Source organism: Lutra lutra, chromosome 4 (assembly GCF_902655055.1).
Source record: "Lutra lutra chromosome 4, mLutLut1.2, whole genome shotgun sequence".
Lineage (NCBI taxonomy): Eukaryota > Metazoa > Chordata > Mammalia > Carnivora > Mustelidae > Lutra > Lutra lutra.
Window position 1 is genome coordinate 122,025,988 of NC_062281.1, and position 26,044 is coordinate 122,052,031.

Consider the following 26,044-nt stretch of genomic DNA (forward strand, 5'->3'; position numbering starts at 1 on the left):
GTATTTTTATCGTTATGAAAGAATACTTACAGTAGTAGAGAGAGTAATTCTTTGAATGGGGGAAAAAGAAAAAAGAAAAGAGGAAAGAACAAGTAGAAGATAAAGAACAAAACAGAACAAAGCTGTGCACTGACGGGAAGACGTCCTGGGAGACAGGCAGCCTCAGGCCCCCGCTGCCGCCACACTCCCGCCGCACTCCCGCCGCGGGCTCAGTTTCCCTGACCAAGGCCACGGAGCCGACTGCGCATGCGGCGCCGGCCAAGTTTGGGCGCCGGGACAGCGGAGGCGCAGGAACGCACGCACCTGCCACGCACCTCGTCCCACACGCCCCTCTCCCGCCTCAGTGAAACAGGCGAAATCCCCCGCAGTTAGCGCCGCAAACACTGTGCGTGTACTTTCGATTACGGTGCTCCGCATCCCCCACCCACGGCGGCACGGCTGTAATATCCGGCAGCTCTCCCGCTTCCAAAGGGAACAGGCAGCTTCCTGAGAAGCCAGACGCAGGCGGAGCGCCAGAGGGGAGAGGGAGAGCGCCGAGAACTTGTGCCCTGACTGCAGCGCCCGCGCCACGTAAGTTCGCTCCTAAACTTGGTTTTGCGCGGCCGTTTCGGCTAACAAACAAGAACAGCACAGGCCCAAGCGCAGGGCAGCAGGAAGGCAGCGGGAGGCCGGCGCGGGGAGCTTAGCTCCCGCCGCTCAGCGTGTCCCGAGGACCGGGGCGCCCGCGGGGCGACCCCGGTCGCGCCGCGTCCCGGGAGGCGCCGCAGCCCCTCAGGCGTCACGGGGAGCCGGGCGCGGGAGAAGCACCGGTGCCTGCCGCCTGGGCTGCGGAAGGGGACTGAAGCCTTCCTCGGGCAGGATGGAGGCACCTTCCACTCCCGCCGTTCGTCCCCCAGGGGCGCTGGGTGGTGTCCTCCCTCCTGAGGCGTGTCCTGCCTACCCCCTGCTGGGCGCCGGGAAAACTGCCTGGATGGCCCTTGTGTCACTGACCACTAACATCCCGGAAGACGACTTCTTGTGTGTGTGTACTATTAACATGTAATATTCCGTAGAGACAGCAGTGGTGTATGGAGTTACTCAATCTCACGCTAATCGATTGTTAAAAATAATCCTAAGGTTTAAGCGTGTTTATCCTGCACTGTTTATAAATGTGTGTTCCATACACAAACTACATCAGAGTATCTTGTAGTATTTGTTGAAATATGGATTTGGGGCATTTTTAACCATCATGCGAGATGATTCTTATAGACCATAACTTTTGCAAACCATTGACTAACTCCGTCTAGTAGAACCATCTCATTCTATTTATATAATTTGGATTTAGAATCATCTTAGCTTGGATATCTCAGTCCTGCTTTGCAGCTAAAAAAGTAATAATAATAAGCTTTGTAATCCATATATTCCTCCCCAAAGGTTTTAAAAATATTGTCAAAGAAAAGAAATCTGCAATTTGTCCTACAGTACACCAGCAAAACTCTTGCTTTACTCCATATTTTTTAACTCTCTAGCACCTAATGAACTGATTTTTTTTTAAGAAAAGGATTTTTATTTAGCCTAGATTTTTGGTAATGTACACCTGATAGAATGTACTGACACAATAACTCATTGCCTCGGTTGCTAATTATAGAAACAGTATATTAGCTGTTGAAAATTAGAAGTAATTCATTGACATCTTATTCATTGTTAGTCTATACAGTTATGGATGAAGAAGGAATTATTATTTTACCCTTAATATTGATAAGAAAATCAAGGCTTGGGGCACCTGAGTGGCTCAATTGATTGGGCATCTGCCTTAAGCTCTGGTAATGATCCTGGGATCCTGGGTGAGTCCTGCATCAGGCTCCCTGCTGAGCAGGGAGTCTGGTTCTCCCTTTCCCTCTGCTCTCCCCCTCCCTCCCTTCCACCCCCTTCCGTTCTCCCACCCCCTCCAGCTCATAAATCTTAGAAAGAAACAAAATCAATCAAGGCTTACCCAGTCCCTTTTTCAAGGTTTCACAGACAGTAGGTGATTTGAACCTTCTAAGTTGAACCTGATAGCCTGACTCCAGATGCTGTGCTGGGACACCCAAAGATGGCTCTGTGCTCCTCCTGCGGGCTCCCCCTGCATCAGTGACCTCCATGTCAGCCCTTCGTGCTGTTCCTCTCTTGCCTGTTCTTCCTTCTCATGAGATGTACCCTTTCCTTGTTTGCATCCTTCCTTGTTTCCTTCGCAGTTACATTGACTCTTGGATGAGAGAAGTGTCACTATTTCTGTCCAAAATGGTCCTTCACATGCATTTGGAATTCTATCTCTTCTGTCTCCTCAGATACATACAATGCACCAGCCATGGTTTTAAGTTGTCATAACTGTCATGAATTATTTAATACTCCCAGTGACCTATAATGTAGTTACTATTAGTATTACCACCTTATGAGATTACTCACAGAGGCACAAAGAGACTATGTATTCTTTTTGTGGTCAAACAGCTAGTAAAGAATGGATCCAGTGTAGGAACCCAGGCAGTCAGGCTCTAAACACAGCATATTATGGTGCCTTTCTTCAGTTGTCACTCTTGTTCCTGCTCTAGTTTTATTTCTACTGGAGTTCACCCCCTCTATTACCAGTGCCTTCAGGCAGCTTTGTATTATAAGCTGAAAGGCCTGGGTATTTCCCATGCAGTTAATAATTTTTTGTTTCTCACAGGAAATAAATGGACAATGTCTAATTTCACAAAATGTAGAGACAAAATAGAAAGTTGAGAAGTATATGCAAAAGCTTTCTTTACCCTGAAGTTATTCTTAGTTGCTCTTTAGTATTACAAATGCTCTTTAGTATCTCAAATGAGGTAAGAGAGTTGTTATTACATGTCAGCAATAGTCTGTCCTGTATGATACAAGATTGTGCTTAAGTATTGTACAAACTTACAACAATGGCACAGGAAGCAGATGCTCAGTCGTGTGGAGGGAGCTCAGCTTTGACTTATAGGCTAAACTCTGGGGCACCTTTGAGCCTGACAGTGTCTTCCACTTGGGCTCCAGGACTGCCTCAGTCATTGTCAAAGAAACACCTCCTTGGATGGAAAGCTGGAAACAGTGGGAACACCACTGCTCAACACTGTCGTAGAAAAAATAAAGGGAGAGTCAAAGCTGCATGACTGATGCATTCATGTCTCATGAAATGCTCTACTCACTGAGAGGAAAATATTCAAACTTTCCCAGATATGGGACTCTGTCAGATCTGGGCAGAATCTTAAACATCCACACAACTGGCTCACTTCTCTGTAAGCCTATAAACAAAAATAAAACATTATAAAGCATAGAAATGTCCTTTTCTTCCAGTTTAATAAATTCTGGAACCGTATCTTTCTTGTCACTCTAAAGGTATTTCTATTTTGTTTTAAGAGAGAGCTCCATTCTTTGCCACTCTCCTCTCATGTTACTCAGGTATCCACCCAGGCTCTTTTCCCCAACAGTTCACTGTTTTCTTGGAGCTCACTGATGACCTCCATTATGTCTCTTTCTCAGGGAGACCATCACTGACTACCCTATGTATGAATTCAACCCTAACACCGCATATCCCTATGGCCTACTTATTTCACACCCTGATAATTTTTCTCTAGAATATTCATCATCATCTAACATTTCATACATTACATGTATCATATAATATGTATGTATATGTTTATATATATATATATAATTTATATACGTAATATATTTTGCTTATTAGAGGTCTTCTCCTAACAGATGAGAGCTCCATGAGGCAGGAATTTATATCTATTTTGTTCATTGCTGGGTATAGAGCACCTAGAATAATGCCCAGCACATGGCAGGTATACAACATGTATATAAGTTAAATTAATGATTATTCACAACCTAAGAATATGTTTAGTCCTTCTCTTATGTAAACTCCATATATTTAGTCTTTCTGGTCACTTCCTCCCTCTTGATACCCACACCACCTACCCTTCTGAGACACATAGGCTCTTGGAACTCATTTTATGTATTCACCGTGTGAGAGATATAAAAACATCATTGCTGTTTTGATGCATATACTACAATCTCTCATATCTTACTTTACCGATAGATCTTTCTCCTAGTTGCACATCAATTCAAATGAGCAAATGTTTATGTGGTGCCCAGTAGGTGCTGAGAATTGTGGAGGCCTTACCTTCACTGAACTTAGTGTTAAAAGATTCAAATGAACATGACAAAGTATGGGTTGAATGCTTACCAGCCTATAATGCTTTCATTCAGGTCTACACAATTCTATTTAATGTCTATGAGTATATCAGAACTAAATATTTCTAAAAATTTCAACATCCACGAAAAACAGACTTGTATTTTTCTTTTTGACATTTACCCAGGTGTCCAAGGTAAAAACCAAGGAGTCACTTTAGATGCCTCTTTCTCATTTTAATCTTCCAAGTCATCACACATGCTGTCTCTTCTTGTGTTTAACTCTCTCCTGTTGTCATAGTTACCAAATTGTATCTTTTGATTTCTTCTTTCAAGCTATATTAGAGCACCTTTCTTTTACTTGACACTATGCCATGCATATGTCTATCATGGTATTTCTCTACTTATGCTGCAATCGTGACTATTGCCTGTCTTCTCCAATATACCATAAGCTCTTGAAGTATAATTGTAGTAACTGAACTCTGAGCTGAAGGGATGTGTGGTCATCATGATCAGTTATCCACGAGATATCCTTAAAGGAAGGTGACCTAGCCTCCTTCCTCTTATCTTCTTCTGCTGGTTAGAAGGGACATGTGATGATAAGTCAACTTGTACCATGAAGTGGCATTGTTAAAAGATGGCTAAGCAAGAAATAAAAGGAAACTTTGTCCCTGATGACTTTGTGAATTATAATCTTTATCTTTGTAAACTTGTGACAAAGGGTAGTACACTTTCAGCTTTTTAAGCATCGGCTATCTAGGCTTTTCTGTTATTCGTAGAGGAACCAAAGCCTAGCTAATATAGATTCTAAGGCACTTTGAAGGTTGGAACTCTATCTTACTCATTTTTATATCCCCAGCATTGAACATGGCATCAGGCTCATCAATTATATAATGAATTAGATAGTGATTAGGTAATGAATTAGGTAATAAGTTAGACTGGATATCAAAGTTATGCCTTTTGTGGGGCACCTGGGTGGCTCAGTGGGTTAAGCCTCTGCCTTCGGCTCAGTTCATGATCTCAGGGTCCTGGGATCCAGCCCCACATTGGGCTCTCTGCTCAGCAGGGAGCCTGCTTCCCCTTCTCCCTCTGCCTGCCTCTCTGCCTACTTGTAATCTCTCTCTGCCAAATAAATAAATAAAATCTTTTTTAAAAAAAGAGTTATACCTTTTACAAAATGTAAGATGAACTGAAGTCTCCAGTGAGACACACACCCTGTAAATAGAGGGGTTGGTCTGGAAATAGATTGGTGGCTTGATGACTGTGCAGGAATAACAGCATCTGTTTAGATCACACTATGTATTATAATGACTTCATACCTAATGAGTCAATAGAGAACCCTGCAGTTTCCCCATCAAGAAACTTACCTATTTGTTAAAAGCGTGTTTGAGGAAATTAATTCTGATAGGTTAGATTTTGGAGTAGTTAGTGCAGTGAGATTGCTATTCAACTCTTGCTTTTGCCACTAACTGACCATAAAGCCTCTACCAATCCTTTAACTTAAATATCTGTATTATCATTACTTCATCCAGTAAGAAAAGATAAAATTCTTTAACTTCCAGGGATATTTTTAAGGAAAAAAAAAAGATATATACATATATCTCTTTTTTCCTTTAAAAAATTTTTAAAAGATTTTATCTATTTATTTGACAGAGAGATAGAGAGCACAAGTAGGCAGAGTGGCAGGCAGAGAGAAAAGGAGAAGCAGGCTCTCTGCCAATGCAGGGCTTGATCTCAGAACACTGAGATCATGACCTGAGCCAAAGACAGCTGCTTTAACTGACTGAGTCACCGAGGTACCCCACCTTAAAAAAATTTTTACCAAGGCTTTTTATGCAGAGGGATTCCTGAGCAAGAACATTATTTTTAGAGAACTGAATCACTGGAGACAAACGATACATATGTGCCATCATAGATACCGCTAGGGATTATGGGCATGTTAGAAGAAATCTGTGATCTACTGGTGGCAGGCTGTATACTTCTCCCTTAAAAACATACAAAAGTTAGGAAGTAGATATGCACATTCCTTGAATAACCATTAAAGATGACTTTGGGATCTTACATTCTACTGAGAGGCTCTTCTGCATTTCAGGTTACCATGGCATCTGGACCCACCATGACAGAACCCATTTGTCTAGTGGAAAACCACGGAGAGCAGTTGAATGTGAATCGAAAAGCGTTACAGATTCTTGACAAGATTTCTCAGCCTGTGATGGTGGTAGGCATTGTAGGGCAATATCGGACAGGAAAATCCTACCTGTTGAACCGCCTAGTAGGACAGAACCATGGTGAGTGTTGTCCTGGGACCGGAGTCATTTGCTTGGAACCAACGATACTGCAGATTGGTCATGCTCCTCTGATGTCATCTAAAGGAAGAGGCTGACTCTGCCCAATAAAGAAAACTTGTAATATTGACCATCTAATGAACAACCTCAACCCCATTTGTTCATAAAACCTCTTTTCTCCAATAATGAACAGCCATTTTCCACACCCTATTAGAGATCCAAGACTCCCTCCCCCAACTAATTCCTCTGGATCCCATCCACTCTTCTTAGAAACTCAGCTTCTACTACTACTTCCTTTCTTTCTCCTGTATCACTTCTGCCAAACCTGTAATGTCATTTCAAGAAGCTTCAAATTACTTTAATATTTACCACTTTTGTTAGAAGAGGAAAGGAAGAGAAAAAGGGGAAAATCTTTTTTATCCCATATGTCAATAGAGCTACCATTTTATTTTTCTGCTCCATGTCAAGGCAAAATTTTCATAAGTTATAACCCCTTCTCTCTCTTTTTTTAGCCTTTTCAAATATGTGAACTTTAACACATACAGAAGAGTGCCTAAAACACGGTGTACAATAAAATGAATAAAGTGAACACCTGTGTAATCATGGCTTGAGTCAAGAAATCATTGGTGGGGCATCTGGGTGGCTCAGTTGGTTAAATATCCAACTCTTGATCTCCACTCAGGTCTTCAGCTCAGGATCATGAGTTCAAGCCCTATGTTGGCTTGAGCCTGAGTAGGCTTTTATTTTAAGCCCTACTTACAATAAAAATTTTAAAAAAAGAAAAAGAAATCATTGTCAACACCCAAAGGCCCAAACCATACCCTCTCACACTCTCACTAGTGCTCACCAGTGTTTTGATTTTCATGATACTTATTCCTTTGCTTTTTAAAAATGGTTTTATAGTCTATGTTTGCATTTCTAAAACATACTTTATTTTGGACTGCTTTTAAAATTGATATAAATGGAATTTAATCAAGTTCTAGTCTCAGATCACAGCTCCAAATGTGAAAATTTGTCATTCTTTTCCATTCCTGGTCCCCAGCATTTACTCCTAGAACTTGTACCTCTCTTCCCACATAAAAGAATTCCACACCTAAAGAATCTTGATGGGGGCAGAGACTACCTCCATCCATAGAGGGAAGAACCTACTTTACCAGTCTTGCAGTTGGACATGACATGAAGCTTCAACAGTCATATGACCACCTGCAACTCTGACTCAAGACATGTGATGGACACACTGGGACAGTGCCCATGCATTGGGCACAGGTGGTCTGAGCAATGTCACAGTAGTGTCATGCAGCCATCAGGGACTGCAGAGATAGCAATCCTAACCTCAGTGTCCAGTATCCTCCCTCAGGCGAGTCAGTGCTGTGGACAGTAGCCAGACCCTGGCTCTGTGTGCACCTCCATTAAGGTCCAGTGTTGATTCTGCTACCGGCTGTGTAGCCTCAAACCTGTATTGTGGCTTTCCTGGAAATAAAACAAGGTCCCATTTAAAAAATTTTTTTTCTTTTCAATTTTTTATTTAAATTCTAGTTAACACACAGTGCTATATTGGTTTCTGGAGTAGAAGTCAGTGATTCATCACTCACATACAACATCCACTGCTCATCACGAGAAGTGCCCTCTTTAATATCCATTTCAATACCCATCACCTATCTAGCCCATCTTTAAGAGTCTCTTACGGTTTCTTTAAGAGTCTCTTATGGTTTGTTTTCCTCTCTCTTTTTTTTTTTCTCCCTCTCATATGTTCACCTGTTTTGTTTCTTTAAATTACACATGTGAGTGAAATTATATGGCATTTGTCTTTCTTTGACTGATTTATTTTACTTAGCATAATACATTCTTAGCTTCATCCATATCCTTGAAAATGGCAAGGAATGAAAGTTTGACTTCTTCCTAGCCCATACAGATGCCTTTTATTTCTTTGTGTTGTTTAGTTGCTGAGTGGCTAAGACTTCCAATACTATGTTAAATAATAATGGTAAGAGTGCACATCCTTGTCTTATTCCTGACTGAATGGGAAAGGCTCTCATTTTTTCCCTATCAAGGGATATTAGCTGTGGGTCATTCATATATGGCCTTTACAATATTGAAGTATGTCTCATCTTTATATACTTTACTGAGGGTTTTTATCAAGAAAGGATACTGTATTTTGTCGAATGCTTTTTTTTTTTGCATCTATTAACAGGATCATATGGTTCTTATCCTTTGTTTTATTAATGTGGTATATCACATCAGTTGATTTGTGAATACTGAACCAGTCCTGAAGCCCAGGAATAAATCCCGTTTGGTCATGGTGAATAATTCTTTTAATGTACTCTTGAATTCAATTTGCTAGTGTCATGTTGAAAATTTTTACATCCATGTTCATCAGGGATATTGGCCTGTAATTTTCCTTTTTAGGGGGGTCTTTGTCTGGTTTTGGAATCAAGGTAATGCTGATTACCTGGTAGAATGAGTTTGGAAGTTTTCTTAAATGGAGTTAAATTTTATGTATTTTTTGAGGTCTTCTTTTGCTCAACAAGAAGTTTTTAAGATTCATCCATTTTTTGTATGTACCTATAATTTATTTCAAGGCATTATAGTAACTTTTATCTTTTTTTTAAAAGATTTTATTTATTTATTTGACAGACAGAGATCACAATTAGGCAGAGAGGCAGATAGAGAGAGAGAGAGGAGGAAGCAGGCTCCCTGCTAAGCAGAGAGCCCAATGTGGGGCTCTATCCCAGGACCCTGGGATCATAACCTGAGCTGAAGGCAGAGGCTTTAACCCACTGAGCCACCCAGGTGCCCCGTAACTTTTATCTTTTATGAACAAAATTGTCTTAGATATTCTTGTAATTTTATCCTGATGTATAGGTACACAAACTTCTCATATAATATATCCTAAAGTGGAATTTCTACGTCACAGAGTATTTGTTTCTTTAGGACTTCCAGATAAAATCAGTGTCTTTTTCAACTCTCTGTTTAAGTTACATGTTTATTAACAGCAATTAAGAATTCTCACATCCAAAGAAAAATTTTTGACTTTTACTGTTATGATGACTACTTGGTTCTATGTCATGGGCCTCACTATAAGTAAGGTTGAGTATCCTTTCACATATTATTTGCCCTTTGTACTTCCTATTTTGTTAAATGCCTGTTGAAGTCTTTTTAAAAAATTGTAATTGGATTGTCTTGTTTAGTTCTTACTGATTTTTAGGAGAACCTGCCTCTGGCCCCATTAGTCATTAGTCATTTATTTCTATGTAGACCATGCAGCCCTGGTTTTCCAAATATCTTACCTCCTCTCTGGCTCAGCAGCAGTAGGTGCTGAACTTCAGTCCACTAAACTCTAAGCATCCCCATACATCCATATTGCTTTCTTCTCTTCTCTTGCAGGCTTCCTTCTGGGTTCCACAGTGAGGTCTAAAACCAAAGGTATTTGGATGTGGTGTGTACCCCACCCCTCCAAGCTGAACCACACCCTGGTCCTTCTGGACACTGAAGGTCTAGGTAATATAGAAAAGGTAAGGCAAAGTCATGGGGGAATCTTGACTCTACTTTTCATTTGCTACATTAATTCAAGCTCTATTACCTATTCTTAAAAACTCTAAACCCAAGTATGAAAATGAGAATATATTTCTCCATGAACTTACTTTTCTGGTCACCTCAAGTATTGGGGTATATAATAGCAACATCTTCTTACTCTTAACAGTTGGATAAACATACAGTTTAGTAAATACTTAACCAAACAGCTGAATTCCCGTGTTCTGTACTAAGTACTACAGATACTGCAGCAAATAGGGCAAATGCCTAGAGCTTAACTGCAAGAGACAACATGTACACAGTGTGATCAGTACGGGGAACCATGCGTAGATGTAGGCAACTAATCCAATCATATGGCTTCGAGAAAGCTTCCTGGAAGAAATAATATCTAAACTGTAACCCATGAAGTCAGTGGAACCTAGCAGTTCAAGTATATGAATGTGATGGATTTAGAAGTAGGGGATGTGGGGCACCTGGGTGGCTCAGTGGGTTAAGCCTCTGCCTTCGGCTCAGGTCATGATCCTAGGGTCTTGGGATCAAGCCCCACATCTGGCTCTCTGCTCAGCAGGAAATCTGCTTCCCTCCCCCACCCCACCCCCCGCCTGCCTCTCTGCCTAGTTGTGATCTCCGTCAAATAAATAAATAAAATCTTTAAAATAAAAAAAAAGAAGTAAAAGAAGTAGGAGATATGAAATAGGGTTTCAGTAAAGTAATTTATTTAAATCCTCTTCAGACGAAGTTTAGCTATGCCAGGAGCATTCATGAAGGGTTTTAGTTCAAGTCTCTGCTTTTAGAGATTACTTCTTCTCTGACTTATATAAGAGAATGACCTTGACCGACTGAAATTATCTTACCTGATATAATCTTACATATTTTCTCTTTATACTATTAAGTGAAACAAATTGTTTCTCCTTATTTTACATTACTCTGAGCCTATATTCAAAGTAGCATTGGTAAATATCTGGCTTCCATAAATGTGGGGAGAAAGTATTCAGAGATTCTGTGCTCAGCTTTAAAGCTCTTAACAGTAAATTCAGTATAAAAGCAAAATGATTCTCTTGATGTTGAAAACGATTGTTATTTGGCCCAAATCCTGCTTTAAAAAAAAAAAAAAAAGCAATCTACGTTGGATACTTTCAGGGACAATAAGGACTTGAGGAAATAGTTTTTTTCCCAAAAATATGAAAAAGTTTTCTAGTCTTCCAGATCAAATCTGATAAGCATAGAATCTAGATACTGCATTTGTACAAGGCAACAGGATACACTGTGTTGTAAACTGCTGATGGCAGCAGAACCAGTGGCTAACACTAAAATTGTGGAATGCTTTGAGATATCTGACTCTATTTTCCTGGTCTTCAAAGAATTTCAGGTCTTTCCCTGAATGTTGGTTCCAATTTTGCCCTCCATATCCAAGACCCCATAGTGACCCCATAGTCACTTCTTGCTCTGAAGTTGCACGATTCTTTTTTCCATGTGAGAGATTATAAGCTTGGTTGCCTTTATCTGCCCCTTCTTAAGTCATCTTAAGTACAGTAACTTTTGCATCCATACAGCCAAATGCAGTGTCTGACGTTTTGTAGGTGCCTAAAGAGTAGTTGTAGAATTTTTCTGAATAACATTTGTGTTGCAAATACAGATAATATGAAGAAAAATTTGATAGAGGAATAATTGCTCACATTATTGTATGTCTGCTGTATTCTAGGGACTGCATTAGACATTTTACCCATATTGACAATGTCATTTACTTCTTTTAATAGCTAAGACACTGAGGCCCTGAGAGGGTACTATGTTAACACTAAAAATGAGGTTGAATTTATTATTGTTTTCAAAACTTGTGTTCTTTGTCTTAGGATTTCAGGAATATATAGTAACAAAATAATAAATGAAAAACTGAATGAATGAATAAGTGAATGGGTGAATAAATAGCAGCCTTCTAAGTCCCTTGTCTAATGTGCTTTCTAGGTGGACCCCAAGAATGACTCATGGATCTTTGCCCTGACGGTGCTTCTGAGCAGCACCTTGATCTACAACAGCATGGGCACCATCAACCACCAGGCCCTGGAGCAGCTACAGTATCCTTCCAGGGACCCACCACCAAGTTTCATTGAGTTTATAGGAATTGCCATTCTCAACTGAGACTGTCATCTTTTCTGTGACTTAATTGTCATGGTTGCAGAAGGGAGTGAGAGGGACCCAGAATAAAAATTAGTGCTTATAACGTTTATTTCTATCTGAGATCTGGAAATTGTGATGTAAAGTACTTGTTCCTTAGCTAAGTTCCTAGCTATGTGACTGAACTATCACAGCTAATCAGGGCGAAGTCATCCTCAAAGTTCAGTGGGGTAGACGACTCTGCCAACTTTGTGAGTTTCTTTCCAGATTTTATTTGGGCTCTACGAGATTTCACACTGGAAATGAAGATAAATGGACTCTTCATAACTGAAGATGAGTACCTGGAGGATGCCTTGAAGCTGCTTCCAGGTCTCAGAGTATGGCTTAAATGGTGGCAGGTTTTTTAATGATGGGATCAACTGAGCCCTGTCATTCAGCATTTGACATAAATGTTTATTTGAATTTGGACTGAAGCCAGTGCTAATGGTGATTGGGCTTTGTGGGTTATTATTACTTTAAAGTCTTTAGCAATTGGAGCTTAAGCTCATTAAAAAAATTCGGGACCCAATATTAGATCAGATAATTTAATGCTAATTAATACCATGAAAAAATATTTCCAGATTTCAATCAGTGCTATAACTTCTTTTTTTTTCCCATGGTTATAAGTGTCATTTTTTAAAAAGATTTTATTTATTTATTTGACAGAGATCACAAGTAGGCAGAGAGGCAGGCAAGAGAGAGAGAGAGGGAAGAGAGAGAGAGGGAAGAAGGCTCCCTGCTGAGTCCCTGCTGCGGGACTCGATCCCAGGACCCTGAGATCATGACCTGAGCCGAAGGCAGCGGCTTAACCATTGAGACACCCAGGTGCCCCATTGCTATAACTTCTTGAGGCCCACATACTTTTGTGGCTTGTTAAGTGTTCTTCCTTTTTTTTAATTGGAAAAAGAAAAAATAGTTCATCAGATTGGAAATTGCTAAACAAAATCACATTGAAATCAATTACTTATTTTTAAAATGTATTTCAATAGTAATAATAATATAGTAATCAAAATGGTAGAATAGTATATTTTAATAGGGTTAGCTGATTAATAGATTATCTGATCTAATTTATCTGATTAATAGGTTATCTGATCTAATATTTGGGCCTGAATTTCTTTAGTGAGCTTAGCTCCAATTGCTAGAGATTTTAAAGTAATAAATAAAGTTATAATATTTAATAATTGTATATTACTAGCACCTGTAGAGTTATATTCTCCACAGAAAGGATATTTGCAATCTAAAAGGTCCAGAAAAAATGTTGACACATCTTTCCTGTAAAGCTGTCAGACCTTCATGTTACCTTCCTTATAACATCATCCTTTTCACTTTGTAGCCTTACACAATATTCTATTTTTATATTATAAATGTGTCACATGTATTTAGCAAAGTGGATAATAGAAAACATCTATAGGGATAGGGAACATCCATTTTTATTTATTCATTGAACAACTGATATGTGCTACAGAATTGCTCTGTAAACTCCTGTGAAGTCTGAATCGATCTAATATAGGGAAATGATGAGGTCTCAAATTACATTTAGATTAAAATATACTTTAGAGATTTCAGTTAAAGGAATCTCTAAACATATTTGTGGTGTGACATATTTTTGGCTTATGCTTATAAAAATTTTTCTTTATTGACCAGGATATCATCTATTTTCTTCCTGACATTTTCCCCAGCAAAGTGTTACCCTTTTGTTCTGGCATCACGTTAAGGCCCATATTTCATTTTTGACATGGAAAAGTACTTCTGACCTCTTTTTAAATTATAGTTGACACATAGTGTTGCATTAGTTACAGGTGTAGAAAATAGTGATTTGACAACTCTGTACATTATGCTGTGCTTACCACAAGTGTAGCTATCATCCGTCACCAAACAACACTGTAACAATATCATTGACTATATTCCATTCTATACCTTTCTTCCTCTGACTTCATTCCTTAACTGGAAGGCTGTACCTCCCACTCCCCTTCACCCATTTTACTCATCCCCCACCACCATCCTTTCTGCAACCACCAGTTTGTTCTCTGTATTTATGGCCCTCTAACTTTTTTTCTTAGTCATTCAATAAACATTAGATACGTAATCCATGGGACCCCATAAAAATGCTAGGGAAACCAGCATAAGTTTATTCACTTGTGCTGAATGCCTCCCATTCCTCTCCTGAAGTACTTCCCTGACTCTTAGCTCTGTTCAGAAAGGAATTTTCCTTGACTTTGGTAAATTGGCACAATTTCGATTTACAAAGCTCGTGATTAGAATAAAGGAGATTCACAGGCACAGGAACTGCCATAATGCAAAGGTGCCTGGAAATGAAAGTTCTGACTCCCTTACCTAAAGGCGACCTTTCAGTGATCAGTTTTTTTTCCACTTTTGCAGGCACAAATCCCAAAATCCAGAATTCCAACATGCCCAGAGAGTGTATCAGGCAGTTCTTTCCAAAACGGAAGTGCTTCGTCTTTGACCGGCCTACAAGTGACAGAAATCTCTTATTCCATCTTGAGAAGGTGCCAGAAGACAAGCTAGACAGTGCTTTCCAGGATCAATCAAAGAAATTCTGTACCTATATTTTCAATCATACAAAGACCAAGACCCTAAGAGAGGGAATCACTGTCACTGGGAGCCGTGAGTCACCTTTGTCCCAAAGCATGTCTCTGTGTCAGTGTGTGGTGGAGCTTTGCTGAGAGCCTGGATTTGTCAGTAATTTTGTTTACATCTGTGTGTAACTATGGAGAAGCAGATGTTCATGGCCTGAAAAGAAATCCATGTGTGTTTACTCATTAAAGTCTCCCTGTGTGAGGGTCTGCTGAGACCTGATATACCTCAGGAACATAAGCCACCAATCCTAAGAAGACAAGATGGTGTTAAAAAGAGGATATCTGTATATTGAGAAATCCTATGGGGTAAATTCTTGTCTTGAAGGAGATAGCAGGTTATTTTGTAAATTTACATGAGTCAGGTCATAAATAGCAAGCTATGAGTTCCTGCAAGACCACTGAGAAACAGAATTATGTGTCATCTTATGTGTAGGGCAGGCTCCGTGGGCATGTAACTTACACAGTCCTATGGTATCCTGTGTGGAGATGGACCCATACTTACTTTAAGATTCTCTATCCCTGTTTTGAATTCTCAATCATGTTCAACTAGGAGTTCACATTTTTGTTTTGTACCGAGGCACACACATTATGCAGCTGGTCTTGTTTGTGTCTGTTACTTCACCTATGTAATCTATTCCTTTACATTCTCATGAATGGGAAACCATTTTTCCAGTACACAGGTGCATATTGTATAGTTGGTAATTTAAATTGTGCTGTGACAAAATGGAGAACAATAAAAGAAAAAACAGGAAAACAATAATCCTGTTAGAAAGGAATAGATTCCCAAAAGGAGAAAAATAACATTTCCTTGTAAATAAGGTGGGGCTTTTTGTGATCTTAGAATGATGCTTCATAAAAACTATAAGCTACTGATTGAGACCTTGTTATTCATGCTCAAATTCCCTGGCTTATATAGGGCTGGGGACTCTGTTGAAAGCCTATGTGGATGCCATCAAGAAAGGAGCAGTTCCTTGCTTGGAGAACGTGGTGACAACTCTGGCTCAGCGTGAGAACTCAGTGGCCGTGCAGAAGGCAGCTGACCACTACAGAGAGCAGATGGCCCAGCGAGTGAGGCTCCCCACAGACACGCTTCAGGAGCTGTTGGATGTACATGCACACTGTGAGAGGGAAGCCATTGCAGTGTTCATGGAGTACTCCTTCAAAGACGACAAGCGGGAGTTCCAGAAAAAACTCATGGTAATTATCTTAGCATTTAGCACTCCTGATTTCTCTCCTTCGGAAATCATGCTTAGAGCCTATATATTTTTTATCAAATAGTTCATCTCTTCATCCTGGTTAAAGGAGCCTGGATTGGGGTACCTGGGTGGCTCAGTAGGTTAAGCCTCTACCTTCAGCTCGGGTCATGATCTCAGGGTCCAGAGATCGAGCCCCACATCGGGCTCTCTACTCAGTGGGGAGCCTGCTTCCCCCCTCTCTCTGCCTGTCTCTCTTCCTACTTGTGATTTCTGTCAAATAAATAAATAAAATCTTTAAAAAAACAAAGGAGCCTGGATTGTTGTGAGACAGAGCTATACAGGCTATAGATTACTATAGCCTTTTACTATAACATAGTATAACTATAACATAGCCTTTTACTATAACATAGACATTTTATTAATTTTCTGCTGCATTAAAAATTGCCATGAGGGGTGCCTGGGTGGCTCAATTGGTTAATCATCTGTCTTTGGCTCAGGTCATAATCCCAGGGTCCTGGGATCAAGCCCCAGGTCAGGCTCCCTGCTGAGCAGGGAGCTTGCTTCTCCCTCTGCCACTCCCCCTCCTTGTGCTCTCTCAATCTCCTCTGAGGAAACTCTACTTCAAGGCACAATTCAACTTTCTCTTTTTCATTGTTGATGGTTGGGTCACTGTTAATCATACTACAGCAGAAGTAAAATTGGAATTTATATCTTACAACCCCATCATTTTATAGATGATAAGCCTGAATCCAAGAGAGTTAATGGGCTTTTGACAAGTAACAAAGAGAATCAATCAGAACTAGGACTAAAAGTCTCTGGGGATGCTGGGGTACCTCAGTTGGTTGAGTGTCTGACTCTTGATTTTGGCTTAGGTAGTGATTTCAGGTTTGAGGAACTGAGCTCCCCACAGGGCTCTGTGTTCAGCGGGGAGGCTGCTAGAGATTCTTTCTCTCTCCTTCTCCCTCTGCCCCTTCTCCAACTTGCATGCATGTTCTTTCTCTCTCTGTCTCTCAAATAAATTTTTAAAAGAAAGAGAGAGAGAAAGAAAGAATGAACTAGGACTAAAAGACTCTTGACTCCTGGTCCATTCCATGTTCCAGTCTACTCATAGGTGATCATGATGCTTTTCCTAAGAGGATGACATTGGACTTTCCCTCCTAACAGCTCCTTTCTAATTGATTTCTCCATAATTTCCCCGGCAGGAGACCATAGAGGAAATAAAGGAAGATTTCTTGCTGCAGAATGAAGATGCATCTGTCCAGTATTGCCAGGCACAGCTTGAGCAACTTTCAGAGTCCTTGATGAAAAGCATTTCAAGAGGAACTTTCTGTGTTCCTGGAGGATATCATCTTTACTTAGAAGAAAAGGAAAAGGTTGAATGGGACTATAACCAAGTGCACAGGAAAGGGGTTAAGGTGAGGAGTAAAGAGAGAAGGGTGGTTGTCAAAATCCTAGAGTCAAAGGGTATTGCTTTTTCTGAAAATGTAAGATCATAGCACCAATTTAAGGGAGAAAGCAGAGCATGGCCATATCGCCACCCTTTTAGTTTTATCCACAATTAGTTATATGTTGTTGAAGAGATTAGAAATATTTCTTCCCAAGAAATGGTATAGAATTGGGAATTCTGGATTAAAGAGAACAATTTTTCTTTATCAAACAATGTGATCATTTCTTTGCTTAGTATAGAGGATACAAAGAGTAAAGATAACAGTCTTTGCTCCAAGATGTCTTCTTTATTTGAAGACAAATAATTGGGTAATTGTATGATTATCATACATTCATGAACAGATAGTGAAAATAATGGTAATGATTATGATGACAATAACAATGATTTTAATAAGGCTAACATATACCATGCATATAGTAAGTAACCCATAGATAGGTACTTTCGTTGGACTGCCAATTTAATGCTCAGAATATTATTATAATTTAGATACTATAGTTATGCAGTCAAGAAATGTGTTGTACAAAGAAGTAAACAAGTTGCCCAAAGTCGTACTACCAGCAAGTGGGAGAGCTGGTAGGGCAGCTCAGAGTAATTGGCTATCTTCAAAACTGGAAATGTGGCTTGGCAAAACACCCTGTAAGAGGAGTAGGAGATATAAGATGCAAGTATCCATAAATGTTATCCTAGTTAAGAAAGGGTAGATAAGCATCCTTTCTGTCAGAAAAGAGATTGAGCAAATGTTTGAGAAAACAGGGGTCCCTGTTTATACATGCACAGAAGTCTGGTTGGCTGTACCTGGGGTAGATAGTGGAAGGCCTCCCTGGAGAGAAAGATGGAGTGCTAGGAAGGAGGCCACAATAGAAGGTTTCAGGTATCCCAAAAGAAGTCAGAATTTATATTGGACCCATGGAAGGAAAGTTAGTAAAGGATATCTAAGCAAATACAAAACTTACAAGGCCAGATTTATGACTTCATAGAATGATAATTTCCCTGAAAAGACAAGATCTTTGTTACATGACATGTCTCTCCTTGTTTCTTCAGGCAAATGAAGTTCTCCAGCACTTCTTACAGAACCAGGTGGCAGTAGAGAACTCCATCCTTCAGGGAGATGTTGTCCTCACCTATCAGGAGAGGGCCCTAGCAGGTACAGGTGCAGGGTTGAGCTCATAGCTGGTTTCTGCACTAACTTCAGACATAGATGAGAGCAAAACCTTCCTGAAACAAAGAGCTTCCTCTCTTTCTGTGAAACAGCACTTCTAAGTATAACAATAGGAGCCGGCTTTTTAAATCTGTCAGCCAAGGAGGGTCATATCGATCACATTCTAAAATGTGCTCTTGGTAACCCACATAGTTCAGAGGTTTCTCAGCTACCTTTTCAGAGTCAGTTTGGTATCTCTACTGAGGAGGTGAGAATCAGATCTGACTTTTGTTTTCTTCTCTCTCTAAAACATTTGTGGAACAGCTGAGTCAGCTTTGAAGGAGGCAGCTGAGAAGGAAGTGGAGCTTCTAAGTCAGAAATACAAGGAGCAACAGCAAAAACTGGAGGCTCAAGAGAGAAGCTTCAAGGAAAATATAGAGCAACTGAGAGATAAGTTGGAGAGAGAAAGAGAAAGCCTTCAGATGGAGCAGGAAAAAATGTTGAATCACAAGCTGAAGGTATGTCTGCACAGAGCCTGGGCAGTGCCCAATGGACAATGCTATGGTTCCTCAGGAGAAGGGCCAAAACTAATAAAAATTATGATCCCAAGGAGAACCATAAAGACATGATTCATTGAAACCTCAGATCTGTCTGGACCCTGCTGAGGCCCTTAAACCCACAAACTCCAGTGCCTTATGTAGCGTGAGAATTTGTCATGTGCAATTAACATCCCTGAGACTGCTGGGCTGCTCTTTGTGGTGATTGTTAGGGTGATCTCATTGGGCCCCAGTTAAATAGGGCCTCAGTCCACTAGTCCTTAGGATTCTTGATTGAACCATCAAACAGACCTGTAAGAACTCCATCTTGTCTTAAAAGTATCAGATTAGACTTGAAATACAGGATTCCAAAAGCTCTAAAATGTATTACATTTGTTTCCAGATATGTGTGAGTTATCCTACAAAGCACAGAGGAAAGTTAATTCTTCAGCTCAACCTGGCACTTGATAAGCAGCAATCTAGAGGGGGGCAGCAGTTTCCATTATCTGTTAGATGTGTGTGTTCATGCTGCCTCAGTGGGACTGAAAAATAATTAGAATTAATCCTACATCACTCGGAAGGGCATCCTCATTGCTGGAACTCCTCTTAAGAGGGTAGTTCTCAGGTCTGACCTAGCCTGACCCCACTCCCCTCGTAGTGAGGTGGTGTTGAGGGACTCCTGGGAAGGTGTAAACCATGGATACTCCCACTCTCCAGGACAGACCCATCGAAAAGCTCTCTCAGGTGATAGAACAGTAGACACAGTGCTTCAGAGCTGAAACTGTTGAACTCAAAACCCTTACTTTTGGTAATAGAGGATTTTCAAAAGTGGACTCCTTCTCTTTTATAGATCCAAGAAGAACTTCTTAATGAAGGATTCCTACAGAAATCTGAGGACTTGCATACAGAGATACAGCTACTAAAAAAAGAGATTGCAGTGGGTAATGAAAATAAATATTCATTGGATCTATGGGTCTTTGATTTGATTGGTAAAGTATTAGGTGAAGAAATGCCAGATCCTAGTGAGTTACCTGGTGTGGGGATGAAGATTATGGGCTCAAAATTACATAGGCCCAGAATTCCTTGAGGGGTTTCTGCGATGCTCTGACTTACTTTGGAAGCATGTGTCATATTAGTTTCTTTAACATAAGTTTAAAGATAAACTGTGATTATCAATGATTACTAAGGTGTGACATACAAAAGTCAGACTTAATTTTGATCAAATTAAGGAAATAGTTAAACAAGATTGTAAAAGAGAAGTGTAAAAAAAATCCAGATTTGCAGTTGCAGCTAAACAAAATACTGCAAAATAAAATCATCAGACCTGATTGTTGCTTTCTTCTCTCTAAGGTTCTAAGCAGGCTAAGGAGGAGGCAGCTGGGAAGAAACTGGAGCTACTAAGACAGAAATACAAGGAGCAACAGCAAAAACTGGAGATTCAAGAGAGAAGCTTCAAGGAAAACTTAGCCCAACTGAGAGAGAAGTTGGAAAGAGAAAGTGAAAACTTTCAGGGGGAACAGGAAAAAACATTGAAGCACAAGCTAACGGTAAATCTGCACAGAGCCTGGGCAGTGCCCAAGGGACAATGCTGTGCTTTCTCAGGAGAAGGACCAAAACTAATAAAAGCCATGACCCCATGGGGAATCATAAAGACATATGATTCACTTAATGCCTCAGATTCATCTGGATCCTGCTGAGGTCCTTAAATCCACAAGACTCTAACCCTTTCTATAGTGTTAGTCTTTGAGGTGAACAAATGGCACCCCCAGATTGCTAGACTGCTGTTTGTAGTGACTATAGTATGCTTTCATAATGCCTGGAGTGAGTAGGACATTAGTCCTATAATCCTTAGGTTACTAGTACAACCATCAGATATATCTAAAATCGATCCTCTGGGTTTTGTGTATCAGATTATGCTTGATGGGAAATACAAAATCCAGAAAGCCCTATAACTTGATGCATTTGTTTCCAGATCTGTGTGAATTACTCTGTAAACTATAAGGAAACGGTATTCCTTATTTCAACATGCAACCTGATAGCCTGTTTTCTACACATTGTTAGCAATTCCCATTTTTGTAGATGGCAGCCATGCTGCCTGAAGTAGAACTGAGAATTAGTTAGAATCAAACCTACATTCTCTCCCAAAGGGCATCATTAGAACTGGAACACATGTCTGTGATAGTTCTCAGTCTTGACCTCGCCCCAACATCTCCCCACCCTCAGCAAGATGATCCTGAGCAAATCATAGGAAGTTATAAGCCACAGATAGTCTTACCATAAGGGTCAGAACATGGAAATACTGAAAAATTCCATAAAAGAGCACTAAAACAATAAAGAAGTGGATGGATATGCTTAGCTTAGCTACCAGTGTTAAATACAAAACCCAACTTGATAACTAGGAATTTTCAAAAGTGAACTCTCCCTCTTATAAGTCTAAGATAAAATGCTTATTAAAGGATTTAAAATTCTCAGGTTACAAACAAAATTGACTCAGAATTCCTGTTAGGAAATTATAAAATGAGGCTTCTTTTGTTATGCTGTGACTCATTTTTGAGATATATGTATCATGTTAGTTTCACTTAACAAAAGTTTAAAAAGTGATTACCTAAATATAGGAAGGCCTTACACAGACAAGACAAACTTACTATTGATTAAATTAATTCGAACAAGTGAGAAGCAGGTTAAAAGATGCAGTGGAAAAAAAGACCAAATTTGCAGTAACATCAAAATGATATGATACTGCAGAATAAACTTATCATGAAATATGTAAAGTTTATATGAAGAAAATTTTTAAGTGCTATATAAGATACGAACATTGACAGAAATTAAAATGTCAATATTATTTAACTTAATATGTGCATTTAATTTGATCCAAACACACATCAAACATAATTTTTCAGAAAGTAGAAAAATTAATTCTAAAGTTTTTATGGAAAGCCACAAACAAATATATCCAGTGCAATCCTGAAAAAGAGACAAATGAAAGGGAACTAGCTTTAGCCACATGTCAAAACACCCCAACAATTAGCACTGTGGTACTAACATCTGAATATTGTAACAACCACAAAACAGACTTGAAAAATCAGTGCAAAGTCATGAGAAAATTGAACAGATGATAATTTAGGTGTATTCTTTTGTGAAGGAACATGGAATATTCAGCAAATGGTGTTTGAACTATAGGTAGCCAACTAAAAAAAAAAGTTGAGGTCTCATTTGCAAGTAAATTTCTGATGGTTCAAAGATATAAACATGAAAAAGTATACCATAAAATTAAATAATAGGGGGCAGTTAAAAAAATAATATTGAAATAGGTAGAACTTTTCTAAGTATGACATAATGGGAATAAAATATATTTTGCTTTTTCTCTTTGAGTGTAGTTGACGCACAATGTTACATTAGTTTCGGTTATATAATATCATGATTTCTCAAGGGTTTTTTTTTTTTTTGAAGATTTTATTTATTTATTTGAGAGCAAGAGAGCACAAGAAGGGGAGAATCAGAGGGAGAAGCAGACTCCCTGCTGAGCAGAGAGTCTGATGCGGGGCTCAATCCCAGGACTCTAGGATCATGACCTGATCTGAAGTCAGTTGCTTAACCAACTGAGCCACCCAGGCATCCATGATTCTCAAGTCTATACATTGTGCTATACTTACCACAAGACTAGCAAGCATCTGTCACCATACATTGCTATTAAAATATCATGGACTATATTCCCTATGCTGTGCCTTTAATTCCCTTGACTTATTCATTCCATAACTGGAAGCTTGTATCTCCCACTCTTCACCCATTTTGTCCAATCCCCACCCCCTTCACTCTGGTAACTGTCAGTTTGTTTTCTGTATTTTACAGATCTGGTTCTGCTTTTTGTTTGTTTATTCATCTGTTTTTTTAGATTTTACTTAGGAGTGAAATAAAATCAAAACCTCCTTGAGATATTACCTCATACCTGTCAGAATGACTAGAATCAAAAAGACAAGAAATAACAAGCGTTGGCAAGGATATAGAGAAAAAAGAACTCTCATACACTGTTGGTGGGAATGTAAATTGCTACAACCATTATGGAAACAATATGGAGGTTCCTTAAAAAATTAAGAATAGAAACACCATATAATGCAATAATTCTACTTCAGAGTATTTACCCAAAGAAAACAAAAACACTAATTCAAAAAGATATATGCCCCACTATGTTTCTTGCAGCGTTATTTACAATAGTAAAGATATGGAAGCAATCTAAGCGTCCATTGATGAATGGTAAGGAAGTTGTGGTATACATATACAATGGCATATTACACAGCCATTAAAAAGGATGAAATAGCGCCATTTGAAACAACCTGGATGGACCTAGACAGTATTATGCTAAGTGAAATAAGTCAGACTGAGATAAAAGAAAATACTGATAAATTTGACTATCACCTATCTAAGAAAAAAATGTTCTTCATAGAAAACCATAAGCATATATATTGGCTAATTTGATTTAAATAAAACAAAACGTAAAAAAGAAAAACATGAGCAAAGTAAAAATACAAATGGCAAAATGAGGAATACATTTTAATATATATCAGAAAAAAATGATATAATTTCTTTAAGCCATTTTCTTTTTCTCACAGCTTCTTTAAAGTAGTGAGGAAAGAAACAGCCATGTCCCCAAAATGGACAAATATGTTAGAAGAAATGAAATATATTCAACTTTGCCAATAATAAGAGATGTGCAAAATAAAGTTATGAGGCTCCTGTTTCATCTTTAAGATTAGCAAAGAAAAACACCTTTGGTCCTAGGTTGCCAAGGATTTGTAGAAATAGAAAATCTCCCATATTTCTAGTAGGTGGAAATTGAAACAATTCTATATCAAAGTATTAAATGCACATACCTTTGATCCAGCAAGTTCAAATTTAGGAATTTAACTTATAATTGTCCATGTGCCAAATGTCATACATACTATATGTATATGTTGTAGCACTTGTGTATGGCAAAAAAAATCAGAAAAAAATACCTCTCTGTCGGGTACTGGTAATAGAAATCATGGGGCATTTGTACAAAAGAATATTCTAGAGTCACTTCAATGGAAGGGAAAACTCTATTTGTACTAATATGAGAAAATCTCCAGATTTAGCATAAAGTGAAAAAACAAAGATGCAGACAATATACGTAGTTGCTACAAGTAAATTTATATATAATGAGTAGATACATCTATTTTATCTGTCTCACAAAGAATACGGAATGAACTAATAACTATGGTCACACCGAGGATGGACCTGGGTAGCTGACATGAGGCTTGAGAGATGGCCAACTTTACATCATATATCCTCTTCCATGCCTCTTCCATTTTATAGAGTATATATTTTTATGTATTTAGAAATGAAGATGAAATTACTAAAATTAAAACTAAAATAATAATAGAAATAGAATGGGAATAGAAAGAAAAAATAAAAGAAATAGAAGGGAACAATTAATGACAGGATGGAAGCGTTTATACTCCTTGAAATAACATACTCAAGGCAATAGAAGTGCTGATTACAACAGGGAACTGGAAACCATAAGATAATGCATCCTAATCTTGTTTTAATTATGACCTTTCAGTATTCCAGTTTCTAATTTCTTTCCTTTTTTTTTTTTCTTCCCAGAGGTATAGTTGACATATGACATTATATTAGTTTTGGGTTTACAATATAATGACTCAACTTTTGTATACACTGGGAAATGATCACCACAAGTCTAGTTACCATGCATCACCATGCAAATTTATAATTCTTTTCCTTGTGATGAAAACTTAAGATTACTCTCTTAGTAACTTTGAAATGTGTATTACAATACTGAGGGCCATTTGTATGTCTTCTTTGGAGAAGTGTCTGTTCATGTCTTCTGCCCATTTCTTGACTGGGTTGTTTGTTTTTTTGGGTGTTGAGTTTGGTAAGTTCTTTATAAAGCTTGGATACCAGCCATTTATCTATTATGTCATTTGCAAATATCTTCTCCCATTCTGTAGGTTGGCTTTTAGTTTTGTTGACTGTTTCCTTTGCTGGAAAAAAGCTTTTTAGCTTGATGAAGTCCCAGTAGTTCATTTTTGCTTTTGTTTCCCTTGCCTTTAGAGCCATGTCTTGCAAGAAGTTGCTGCGGCCGAGGTCAAAGAGATGGCTGCCTGTGTTCTCCTCTAGGATTTTGATGGATTCCTGCCTCACATTTAGATGTTTCATCCATTTTGAGTTTATCTTTGTGTGTGATGTAAGAGAATGGTTCAGTTTCATTCTTCTGCATATGACTCTCCAATTTTCCCAACACCATTTATTGAAGAGACTGTCTCTCTCCCATTGGACATTCTTTCCAATATGTTCATCTTTCCAAGATAGGTTGAACATAGAGTTGAGGGTCCATTTCTGGGTTCTCTATTTTGTTCCATTGACCTATGTGTCTGTTTTTATGCCAGTACCATACTGTCTTGATGATTACAGCTTTGTAATACAGCTCGAAGTCCAGAACTGTGATGCCTCAAGCTGTGATTTTCTTTTTCAACATTCCTTTGGCTATTCAGGGTCTTTTCTGGTTCCATACAAATTTTAGGATTGTTCGTTCCAGCTCTGTGAAAAATATTGATGGTATTTTGATAGGGATTGCATTGAATGTGCAGATTGCTCTGGGAAGCATAGACACTTTAACAGTTTTTATTAATAGAGACATGAAAAAATGTTCCACATCACTTGCCATCGGGGAAATACAAATCAAACCATAATGAGGTACCACCTTACACCAGTTAGAATGGCCAAAATTAACAGGACAGGGAACAACAAATATTGGCAAGGATGTGGAGAAAGGGGGACCCTCTTACAAATGTTGGTGGGAATGCAAGCTGGTACAGCCACTCTGGAAAATAGTAGGGAGTTTCCTCAAGAAGTTAAAAATAGAGCTACCCTATAACCCAGCAATTGTGCTACTGAGTATTTACCCCAAAGATACAGATATAGTGAAAAGAAGGGGCCCAATGTTCATAGCAGACGTGTCGACAATAGCCA

At 39.0% G+C, this 26,044-nt stretch overlaps 1 protein-coding gene across 1 annotated transcript; it reads left to right on the forward strand.

Annotated features, from left to right (window-relative positions):
- Positions 1-205: 205 nt before the first annotated feature.
- Positions 206-25,192, forward strand: LOC125097366 (guanylate-binding protein 4-like). The gene is made up of 13 exons (XM_047724918.1): positions 206-570; positions 6,251-6,446; positions 9,828-9,955; positions 11,937-12,046; positions 12,259-12,455; positions 14,505-14,750; positions 15,639-15,919; positions 17,121-17,333; positions 18,407-18,509; positions 18,828-19,021; positions 19,890-20,028; positions 20,390-20,586; positions 25,127-25,192. Exons 2-13 carry the CDS (start codon positions 6,257-6,259, stop codon positions 25,190-25,192), a joined length of 2,064 nt encoding a protein of 687 aa, XP_047580874.1. The 5' UTR covers positions 206-570; positions 6,251-6,256.
- Positions 25,193-26,044: the final 852 nt, after the last annotated feature.